The sequence below is a fragment of the Thermobia domestica genome, chromosome 5, assembly GCF_964235325.1.
Source record: "Thermobia domestica chromosome 5, izTheDome1.hap1.1, whole genome shotgun sequence".
Taxonomy (NCBI): domain Eukaryota; kingdom Metazoa; phylum Arthropoda; class Insecta; order Zygentoma; family Lepismatidae; genus Thermobia; species Thermobia domestica.
This window is the reverse complement of record NC_137458.1, coordinates 175,141,834-175,154,365: the sequence shown is the minus strand read 5'-3', so window position 1 is coordinate 175,154,365 and position 12,532 is coordinate 175,141,834. Positions and strand designations below refer to the sequence as shown.

Sequence of the window (12,532 nt, the reverse complement as noted above, 5' to 3'; positions counted from 1 at the left end):
TGTATTTATATTCTGTACTTATCATGTTATAATGCTAGTGTAGCAAGATAGTTTTAAAATTATGTTATTTTATTTTGTGATATTAAATAATTCATACACCACAATTGCTTCCTTAATACCATTTGTATAATTATAACAGGTTAGCTGTCGACCTCCGTTCTGGATCTGTAGCAGATGGTGTGAAAGATAACACGAATAAAGTTCTTCATATCAATCCACGTTTCGATGAAGGGGTAATTGTGAGAAATACAAAAACTAATGGACGTTGGGGACCTGAAGAAAGAGAAGGAGGATTTCCCTTAACAGCAGGCGACCCTTTTGAGCTTATCATTTTGTGCGAAACGGATTTTTATCAGGTAAACATATAACGCCAGCGTATGATACATGAATTCTAAAATGCTAACCGATGATATTAATGTTAGAAGTGATATACGCAAACAATTATTTATATGTATGGAGATAATCATCTTAGTTTCACATTATTACACACGAACATATTTTTTTCAGAGTTGTTTCAATCCTACGATTGCGAAATGTTCTAGTAATTTTATGCTACGTATATTTCAAATAAAACAACTCATTAATTTAAAGCATGTTCACATTGTCTTCAAACAATCCAAGTTTTAGATATTGTTAGACTTTGCATCCGTTTTGTAAATTGTCCCCTTGTTTTAAGTAAACGACTGGATGATGAACTTTAGTGGTAAATTCCAACCTTATAAAAATTAGTTTTTCACAGAAAAGAAAATGAAAAGTGATTAATAAATGAAACATAGTTCATCATAGTAATAGTCTTTTTCTTATGGACACATGTATTTATGTTGGTGGCAGGGGAGGCGTGTTCAGATTTTGGTGGTTGAGGGGAGCTTCAACTGCGAAAAATTTGAAAACCCCTGCTCTACACAGAAATGAGTAAACTATTGATATTTTAGGGAGCATGTTAGCATTATTTACATCATAGAAGCTTACACAACACAAACTACTGTTGTTACATGTAAGTTTTATTTTATTTTTATATTTTTTTATCTTACAATACATTTTGGAATTTGTACATTAAGTTCTCTTTTCCTTTAAGTTTTTAGTGCCCCCAAGTAGAGATGCAAGGGCTCGAAAAAAAACGGCTTTTTTGGAAAAAAACTCGGTTTTTTCTGCTTCGCTTTTTTGCTTGGGAAATTTTGGGCTTTTTTGAAAATTCTGCTTTAAATTGATAAACCAGATTTTGTTTCGCTTCTCTACAACACAAAAAGTCATTTAATTAGTGGTTGATGCCAATAATAATATAAAACCTCGAAAATAAACCATGAATTTCGAAAAGATATTTCAAACAGTTTTACTTCTCAACATATTTACATTATGAATTCCAAAGGATTAACCAATGTATATAATAAGATTTTTTTTAACCTCCTACATACAAAAGTAAGCAGGGTTGGCAAGAGCCATGGTTGTTTTTGAAAATGCCAAAAACCCGTTTTTTGGGGGGAGTTTAAACTAGGCTTTTTTGGTTTAAACCAGATTTTTTGGGGTTTAGATATTTTGCTTTATGTATTTATATTACATATTGACAGAAATAAGTTTGTTTCGCCTTGGTGTTATTATGCAACAACGGGGTTATGCTGGAAGAGGTCACATAAGCTTAAAGAAGTCCGGTCAGTAAATTTCTTAAATTGAGAAACTCCCGCCCTAGCCATCGGGAAAATCCCGTCATTACTCTAAATGTAAAACAATAACGGAAAAAATCCTGTTATTGCTTTGCATGTAAAATTTAAAGGTCAACGTATCATAATCAGTACGCTAAAACTGAGGTATTAAATTACAAATTTAGTGCGTACATATCATTGAAAGTACAATCCAAGCTAATGTTGGAAGCTACGTAAGCAATCGATAAATTTTGTCAATTTATATCAGTATATTTAAGCAACCTTGGCTTCTTTATAAAACAACAGGCATTCAGGCATGCAGAAATATACAATTTAGTTTCGTTTCGCATGTTCAGGCTTAACATCCTTACGTAATACCGAGGTTATCAAGGAGAAGACTTTCGCTTAAAGTGACATCCGAACCGCTACTTTGTTTACGCATGAAAGAAGGGTTGTGGTTCGACCGAGAATTGAACATGGGACACCTTGATTAAAAGGTGAAAAGGAAATAAAACTAATGCAGATGGTTTGATGTATGGAAACGTCACCATGAAGTTCACACGATTCGCATTTTTCGTACCTTTTATTTTTTTTTCCGGTTTAAACCAGTTGTTTATTTAAAGAAATGAAGAAAAACAGCTGGTGTAAACCAGCCAACCCTAAAAGTAAATACTTCTTTTAAAAAAATACTGAAATAAGTAGCAAAATTCTATGTAGTATTTTTACTTCAAAATATTCCATACCCTCTTTTTGAAACAAAATAAAATTAAAATAAAACATAAGAAAAATACTTAGATTTATATGATACACTTAAAGGCTGCACACCTAGAGCTTTTGGTTTTGTATATTTTTGAAATTCTACAGTTTTATCTAAGCACCATCACGGTTTATTCAGTCCTCAAGTTTTTTGTATTTTTAACAAGAGGGATTGAACATGAAGGGTGTGAGATAAGAACATGGTAACCCATAATTTTACTATTTTAAGAAATTAGAAATTTTCTGCTGCACAATCCATTTTGAAAGTCGGAAAGCTGATTTTTCACATAAGTCTATACATGAGGGATTAAACTAAGCGGTATGCGTTGCTGCCTATCTGATGCTGCGTAACTCAGCAATTGAAAATTTGTTAGTTACCATGTTCTTGGCTCACACCCTTCATATCATTATGGAACTCTCCCCACCCCACCAACACACACACAAAAAAAGGACTACGGAATATATTTAAGTTAAGATAAATACAACTGCACAACAAACATGATTGACTGGAGCTTTTGCGCTTCTATCGAGAAGTCCGGAATTCAACTCAGCATTCGACCATTCTGACAAAACTTTTCTTCATTCCATCTATGAAGTAGAATTAGTGCGTGTACTGTGAGTTGGCTGACTTCATTTCTTATTGTTTTTAAATCGTTATTATTGCTAATTACCAGCAGTGACGGTTTTGCGAGGGTTAGGGGGGGCGGTCTTTCGGACTGAAGCCTGTTCCCCAAAATTACGGAATGTCTAAAACAAACGAAATATCTATTAGTTATGCCTTTACTCATAAACTTTAAGCTGCCGTCAAATAAAAATTACGAATGTTTAGAAAAACTAAACATTAGTAAGAAATAAACCCTCCCAAAATACTTTTCTAAATCCGCCACTGATTCTCAGTATAAAATGATCTTCAAGGTTGTATCCGGAAGATTATCGCTAAAGATATAAACGAAACGAAATACAGTATTAGTTATGCCTGTACTCATAAACTTCAAGCTCCTCCCAAATAAAATTAGGAGATTTTAGAAAATGAAACAATCAGAGAAACCCGTCCCAAAGTACGTTTCTAAATCCGCTACTGATTATTTGTATAAATTAGTATTCAAGGTTGTATCCGGAAAATTATTGCTAAATCGTTGCACAGCTACAGTATAACAGAAATGTGGAAGTACGGTTAAACGGATATATTGAAAAACGTACGCTTTGACGGATATATAGAAAAACTTAAGTTTAACTTCTGCGTTAGAAGCTAGAGTACTAAGCTCTTAGAAATGAAACAGACGACAAACTGAAATGATATCGAGAAGAAAAAAATCGATAGCTCAAAAGTTAAAATAAAGTTAAATAGCCTCTAAAATTGCCCTCAAATACTACATTCTTCATGTTAGCTTTAATTCGTAAAACATGTGCTCCATCCATCTTGATGGTGAATTTTAGATCGAAATATGGCATTTAGGTCATGGAATTCTTATCTAAGTATAGAATATACTATAAGAAAGCTATTTAGATAGAAAAATCATGAAAATGAAAAAAGCCAAAATTTCCAAAATTCTCGTTTTTTTCCCCAAAAAAGCCGGCTTTTTATGTGAAAAAAACCATCGATTCAAAAAAGCCGGCTTTTTTGCATCTCTACCCCCAAGACAGGGTGCCCTAAGCTATAGCATATTTAGCTTATACGTAACTCCAGCACTGATCATGGAGATAAAGTTGAAAAGTCTCGCACCTCTGTAGCATCACCTTTGCACCATTTGTCAAGAATGCAAGGGTAACACTCTATTTCAGGGGTTTATCTTGAGAGTTCTGTAAAATGTGTTATTAATTTAAAAAGGTTAGGATTCACTGCTCTTCATTATACCATCTCCATTATTATTTTATATGAAGTAATCCTATGATCACGTTATTTTGTATTGATTACATTGATGCCTTTAGTCTCAAATTGAGATAGGCGCCTTACTGAATATACGACAGAAGTCTATATTACAGTGCACGACTCTGTTTTCACCACAAAATTAGTTTTAAATCCCAATCTTTTGGTTCATTTTTGCTTGCTTCCTATCCAAAGTCAAAAGTTTATTTCCTATTATATTCTTTTTAATGGTTATCCTGCATACTAAACTTTCATAGAGGCCATAGTATACATTCGATGAGCGTTAAAGTAGGACACATAAATCAGGTAGATTTCGATATACCTTATAGATTTCTTGCGTCTCCCAAGTTGAACATTTACTTAAACATACAACTGATGAACATATATGTGGATCATTTGTTAAGTATCAACCTTGCATTAATTTGCATTTTCAATGCATTGGATCACATCTATCTACCAACATAATGAAACTTTCTTTAAACGAGGCATTTATATGAAGAAAAACTCATGACATAAATTGTTGAATTGTTTTTTGCTTCCATGTGTGATATAATATATGGCTCGTAATAAGTGACATGTATTATTTGCTCATAACACAATTGTTTTATTTCCTTTTTAGATTTCCATCAACGGAAAACATTTTGCTGATTATAAGCACAGACTTCCATTCGACTCAGTTACACATATTACAGCAGCTCAAGATGTCAGTATTACACAGATACAGTATGATGATGAGCTACTGAAATTGATGCCAAAATACTCATCAGGACTAAATGAACAGGTGAGTAGATAACTTCTATATATAAGTTATAAGTAATTTAAAAACTGAAATTGTCACTTTAAAACTATAAGATGTCCATAAGTTTTTCCAAGAATACAAAATCTTAGTATGAAAATTCTGTTACATTTACAAAAGTTCCTAGCAAGAAGAAAATCTTACAATGCAATCCTGCGATGTCAACATTCCACACGTGCCTCTTTTGCCGCCTGCAGTATATCTAAGTAACATTTTGCAATATATTTTCTAGAAAATGTTTTGGGTTGTACTAGAAATAACATCCGTCATTCTTTTCATCCATGTGTCCAGATCGAGTAGTCTACATGTGCTGCATAAACTTTAACCTTGATATCACCCCACAGACACAAGCACCAATGTGAAAAAAACGTTGAGAGGGGAGGGGGAAATCTAGAAAGGAGACGACACAAAATTTTCTTCACGAAATACGAAACGAGAGAGAGCTCTTCCAACAGAAAGATATACACTTTCCGAGACGAGACGTCACTTTCTTGGTATTTTCCGAGATGTTACAACCTCAATTTTTATCTCGTATGTAATGCTAGGGACCTCAGTTATTGTAAATCGAAATAAAGGAAGTGTTAGATGTAGAGTTGATTGGTATTGACACGAGTACTGAGAACTAAAAAGACAAAATAAGAAATAATAAACAATCTTTCTGAAGGAGAAGTACTCCTTATAATATAGGAAATAAATAAATTTACAACAATGATCGCCAGTCATCAGTAAGCAACTGAAGCTGAGAGCAGGGAGGGAGAGAAGACACAAGGAAATTTGTCAACAAAAATTCTGGAAGAAAGAAAATAGTTGTTTGGTGACACTAATTTGCCAAATTTAAAAGTTTGGTATGGTAGTATAAAACTTTTGTATGAATGCTAAGTTTGGTTGGTGGTCTATCTTGTTCTTTTTTATAGGTAAAAAATGTCAAAAAATCAAATTTTGAACTTTTCTTTACCTCTTTTACCCTCTTTTTTGTGTTTTTATCGTCTTCATGGTTATATAATCGAGTACAACAATCCATTATCTTTCACATGAAAAAGGTACCATGTGAAAGATACCCCTTTGCAATTTTGGAGAGGTACATAGATATACTCCTATATTTGGTGGCTGTTGTCTAGGACGCAAATATATGGTTCATCTAGTATCTTTCTACAGACAAGCATTGTTTAAAATATATGAGAGCAACGTTTAATAATTTGGCGAGAATTTGAATGTTAATGGAAAATTTGAATTACCATGAGGCGGAATTTTAAATGTATTGGCCCAAAGTCCACTAAGATAAGGCATTATTGCATCATATGACCATATGTATGAATATATTGGTTTCTTTGCTTGAATAGTGCATGGGTACCATGATACACTCTTTAAATTTTAGTGTCCTACTCCTTAAATTTGAAAATTGGTAAAATTAAAAATTTGGTATCGTAGTATAGGACCGAGGTATGAAACTTTGTAACTTTGATTGTTCACGTCGCTCCCTTTCATGACTAAAAATTATCAAACTCAAATTCAGAAGTTTTGACCTATTTTATCCCCTTTGATCATGCGTTATCATGCTATGTGGTTATATTGTTTAGAACAAGGTGTTTAATTTCTTTTATAAGACACGGGTACATTGATGCTATCTCTTAAAAAGTTTGGGAAGGGCACATGAAACTTCCACAAAATAAATATTAATGAATGTTCTCTAGATCTTGAATATATTTTAAATTTAGTTGGTCCTGCTTGTCTCTTTCTAAGGGTAAAAATAATGCCAAAAGTATATGCAATCAATGTGTATTATCAAACGTTAGGTTATTTATCATTTTCGATGAGGCTTTATTGCGTAATATGGCTATATGCATGAGCAAGGTTTCATTCCCTTGAATAGGACCCTGGTATCATGGTGTAAATATTTTAATATATGGAAGAGTACATAGGAACACTCATTAAATTAGGGAATTGTTAATAAAATTGGTAATTGTTCTCTAGGACACAAATATATCCTTTATACACCGAACAGGGATTTAAACGAAATCGTAGACTCTTACGTTGAGAACCCTGGTGACGCCCTAATCATCATAGGGTAATGATTGATACCTCGTTGGGAAGCTTAAAGAACACTGATCTCAATGAGGTAACACTTGTACAATTTCCACTTTATTCGTAGAAGAAGAAACAAAAATCCTTTTAAAAATATGAAAAAATAGAATTTGGGGGGCTCTGGCAACCCTTACAGTTATCCTACGCTGACAAAATGAAGCTATTGTATAGGCAATATAATTGTGAGAAAACTAAAAAATGGTAGCCATTGGTACAATATAAAACGAGATAAAAATCCAGAACAAAATTCCTATAGAAACGCCCTATATATCATTTTCGAAGGGCTGTTGCAGACCTTCAAGTTGTCAGCCCTGGTGACTTTCATAATTATCACAGAGTTATGATTCATACGTCGTTGGAAATTTGTAAAATTAAAAATTTGCTATGGTAGTATAGGACCGATGTATGCAACTCTGTAGCTTTGATTGTTCAAGTCGTTCCCTTTTATGCCTAAAAAATTATCAAAATTCAAATTTCAGAGGTTTTGGCCTATTTTATCCTCTTTGATCATGCGTTATCATGATATGTGATTATATTGTTTAGGACAAGAGATTTCAACGAGGCAACATTTGAGGAGACCAATTCAGTAAAAAGATATCTAGTCTTCTGTGAAACCATCCAGAAAATAAATGTACAATTTACGTCAAGAAACTCAGACTCAAAAAATTGGCCAACTTTGTCCCTCCCCTACTCCCCGATAAATGCAACAAATACTTTTACAGAGTATTAGCGTGTAGTGCACTACTTTATTGCTTCTATACCCATTTTTATTACTGTACCACCAATTGCTCCCCAAAAGAAAACCTGATGAAAAAGAATTACTTTACCCTTCCTCCTCTTCATCGTGGTACTCTCCACATACATAAAATGCATATCGGTGGCAAGCTTCATCCTTCGGAACACATTGGTACCAAAATTTATCTTCTTAGCTTAATTAGCGGCTGAGGTATTAAAGTTTAAAGCCCTGACGCAGCAGTTGCGTCCTTCGGTGTTTAAAAAATATACCTTTGTAAATGTGGTTGATTCATCTCTACCCTTTTATGGATTAAAAAATTGCTTTAAAAATGCGTAAGCGTATAGATATTTCAAGGTATTTCTTTAAACTTATGAACCATACTTAGTAAACATGAAATCACGATGTACTTTTCCTGATCTTAGATGAAGTCTTATAAGATTTTTCTTGTGTTGCATATATACTTGGTAATACGTAAGCACATATTGAATCATTGCTTAACAGAAAGGTACTTTACATTCGCATATTACTTGAACTATGAAACAAGGTTTTTCTACATTTAGTAATCTGATTCATGGATGGAGTAACATTGAATGGGGACTTCAGCAGCTAGGCTGTAAGTTGTAATCTTGTTCATATGTTTTGACACTATATTCACATATCTATTTTATGTCTTTAAAGTAAAACTTCTAAATTTAAGACTTGAAACTTGATAGATAATAGCAATAGTGAACAAGGTTTTTGTCATATGGTTGAATATACTGTAGGCGGAAATATATTAATTTTATGTGCTATTGTCAAATATGGCCATTGAAATGTTCCATCAGTCTTCATTTTACAAAAATCATCAAAATTCAACTCATAGTGGGATATTATTCTTATAAAAAGCAGATATATTAACAAAATTGCCAGTTCCTGTTGCTATAATTAACGACTGTAATAGATTATAACTTACTTTATTCATTTTAATTGGTTAAAGAGTCAGGGCCGGATTTAGCATTTTGGCGCCCCTAGGCCCAATAATTTTTTCCGTCCCCTAGTCTTTTTAAAGTTACTTTCCTAAAAACCTTTCTTAAAAAATTATATCAGGCCTATATGTTAATTACTTAAACACTACTCCACTGTGGCAATACGATGCGTACCGCTCAACGACATTCCTACAGCCAGTTCTCCCGTTTTTGAGATCAATGCTGGAACGAAGTTGATGCTTAATGTTGAAAAATAGTTTAACTTTACCAACAATTATTTGTTCCAATGAACTTCAAAATCAGAATGCTTTATTAGCCTGATATTTTTAATGAATTCAAAAAATATGTTAAGTTATGGCTATTTATTTTTATTTCTAGATATTTTTTAAATTTTTTTCTCTCGTTTGTGTGCCCCCTGGGAGCTTGCGCCCATAGGCCCGGGCCTACCGGGCCTATTGGGAAATCCGCCCCTATAAAGAGTGCTGTTAATTAAGACGGCAAGTTTAGCTGAAACTGAGAAAAAAAAATGAAATTTCCCAGCAAAAATTTCCTTCTTTATAATTTTGATTCCTGACGCTACAAAAGAGAAGTATCCATGGGTTTTATATTTTCTTCCAAAAATACTCTATCACCAAACACTCTGGGAAGTTTCCTAAAATCAAATTTAGTAGTTTCAGAAGAAAATATATCTACACTCAAAAAGAAAGGTAACAATTTCCGTATTGAAATACAATATCCCGGGTGTAAAAACTGCTTTCTGATCCATATGAATGTGACAAAGGTGAATGGCTAAGTATTTTAAAGACATAAATGCCTTACAGAAACGCACCGAATTTGTTACTCCTCTTGGATTGTTTGTAACATATCTTCATTTATAACTAAGCACACAGTCTCAGCAAATACATCAGCCCCTACCTCAAGAAGCTATTTCGAAAAGAGCAATAGTGACATTTTCTTTATTCTCTTCCTCATAACAGTTGATTGTAGAAAATTAAGTAAAAATGTGTTCTGTTAATGTATAGCTATATACAGAGTGTTTCAAAACAACATCGACAATGTTTGGAACGTGGTTCTCGACACCAATATAAGACAAAAAGTATAGACCAACCTGGATGCACAAATGCTTCCTTTCGGAGTTATAGGCTGCCGAAAACATGAAAATATGAACTTTAAAGTTCATAACTCCAAAACTATGGGACCTACCGTAGTCGGGTCAAGACTTCACTGAGTAACTAATATGTGCGTTATTCAAAAATACATGTTTCAGAATCCTAAGGTACTCGCGGAACAATTTTTTCTAGAGGGAGTTTAGCTACAGGCATATAATCTGAAGTACTCACCAACTACCTCCAAAAAAATTGTTGCGGAGGTACCACAGAATTCTGAAACTTGAATATTTGGATAGGCCACATACTAGTTCCTCAGTGAAGCCCTGATCCGACTACAATAGGTCCTATAGTATTGCAGCTATGGACATATAAAGTTACATTTTTTCATGTTTTCGGCAGCCTATAACTACGAAAGGAAGCATTTGTGCACCCAGGTTGGCCTACACTTTCTGTATTATCTTGGTGTAAGGAATCACCTCCCAAAAGTGGTCGATGTCGTTTTGAAGCACCCTGTATAAAACATACTAAGGAGTACTACATTAGCGAATTTTATCAGTTTATTGTTTTATGTACTTAGCCTAAGGGAATTAGCCAAGAGAGCATTTTATGAAGGAGTTGATTTTCTTTCCGACAAGTAGTTTCAGGTGCCTGAAAATCGAACTTAGGTTTCTTCGCAATAAAGATGATTTTTTTTTCTATTTAGCGGATGTTGAAGGGCTATTTGAAAAGAAAAAATCTAATGTTGAGAACTCTAATGTTCTATACGCTATAAAACCCATATTGTGGATCTGAACCCTATCTTTAGTCCAATTTTAAAGTTACAATTATCTCTAGCGCAGTAAGTAAATTAATCACTCGAAACATCCAAGCCGTTTAACCCAAACTGTAGCTCAGAATCTGAAAAGAGTTGTTTCCTAATCAATTTTTCTAGTGAGAGACCTGAATCTCACTCAGCATGATGCTGAGTGGTTGGTAATAGGTTGCAGGAATGTAATTTACTGAATTCCTGCACTATGTTTTTTTTTTTTTAAGGAACATACACTAAGGAAAATGATTGGGTAGAAATGTGACCACGCGGTGTGGTTAACAATTTTGAAACCAAATTGGGTTGTTTGGGAACGATGGGTGGACACTTGCAACCCAACTGCATTAACCGTTGGATCAACAAGATGACTATATGTTACTGTAGAATATTTTGAACCTACACTTGGGTCATACCTCATTAACGAAAAGTGTCATGATGCGTGAAACTTAGTCTAAAGGAAGCTTATTTACGTGGACAATTTAGTACTACAAAAATTAAAACACATGTTTGTTATTTACTGTCTATTTAGTCGAAAATATACAGTTACATCTTGATAGAGCACGATTACTATAGCAACGTTAGCTCCGGCCCAAGCGGAGGGATACAGACGAAAAAAAATAGCGCCGAAAAAGAAACATCGCATAGAAGCCACAATGCATGAGTAGCATTGCTGTAATCTTTCTTTCTTATGTTATTCTTTAGTCCTAACACATAAGAACAACAGGTGGCGCAACTGTTACTCGTGTAACAGTAGTCAGACTATTCACAAGTATAAAAAACTATTATTGTGGCCAATTACAGAAAACACAGAACGTTAATTGTTACTTGGTATAAATGACAAATATACTGCGAAAAGCTTTGAAATAACTACTTATTGGCTGTGAGCAATGCAAATATTCACAGCCAGTAAGTAGTTATTTCTGATACGCTCGGAAGGCGATATCTTTGGTCATACCTTACCAAGAAATCTAACCTCTCTTGTGTCAGTTACTGTGCCAGCGAGGACCAAGTATAGCATACGTACTTGCGAGCATAGCACAAATAGAACGCTCAGGGGTCTGACGAAAGTTTTCACTTTCGGAGGGTGTCTTGTTTTTTGAACTTCATCTAACATCTTTTTTATTTTCTTCATCTACATCTGGGCTTCAATTTCATTAAACTCATCATCTTTTCATTTTCTCTCATATTCGTTTGGGCTTTGGCCCTAGGACTTCTCATCACTATGGCGGACTCTGGCAATGCTTCCGGACCATCGAATCTTGTTCAAGCGACTCCATTGAACATTGGCCCACCTGGTCGCCAAAAAACGCAACCGCGTATTGTTACCGGCACTACACGGCTAGTACAAACTACCACCACTGTTCCTACCACTTATGCAAACTGTGTAACTACCGGACAACGAATTCGATCCAGATATCTTTCTGACGGCGAACAAACATTAGATCCGAAGAAACAACGACTTGCACCAACAGCAGATCCTACTACTGCTAATGTCAGCACCAATATGGATTGGGCATCCACTTCCACTGGAAATCAATCAATATTACACCAAGAAGCATTTTATAACTTCCTATTAACTGATTACGATCCAAAATACGACACAGTGCGCGCTGTCTTTCAACAACTAGTAAAGTATGTTCCTCGTCCAGAAATACGAGAAATCATCAAGACGCGCCGGGGTATCATCCTGAAATCGACAAATCCGAACTTCCCCACACATGTCCGCAACAATGCTACTTTTGAAATTTTTGGGTTGAAAGCAAAAATATCAACTTTAAG

General features: G+C 34.4%; 1 protein-coding gene across 1 annotated transcript in view; it reads left to right on the top strand.

The window, feature by feature from the left end:
* LOC145686291 (32 kDa beta-galactoside-binding lectin-like) overlaps positions 1–12,532 on the top strand; it is a 164,515-nt gene that overhangs the window by 61,816 nt on the left and 90,167 nt on the right. The window contains exons 3-4 of the mRNA XM_081759429.1: positions 140–356; positions 4,880–5,041. Coding sequence (XP_081615555.1) covers positions 140–356; positions 4,880–5,041 — 379 coding nt within the window. The remainder of the gene's footprint in view (positions 1–139; positions 357–4,879; positions 5,042–12,532) is intronic.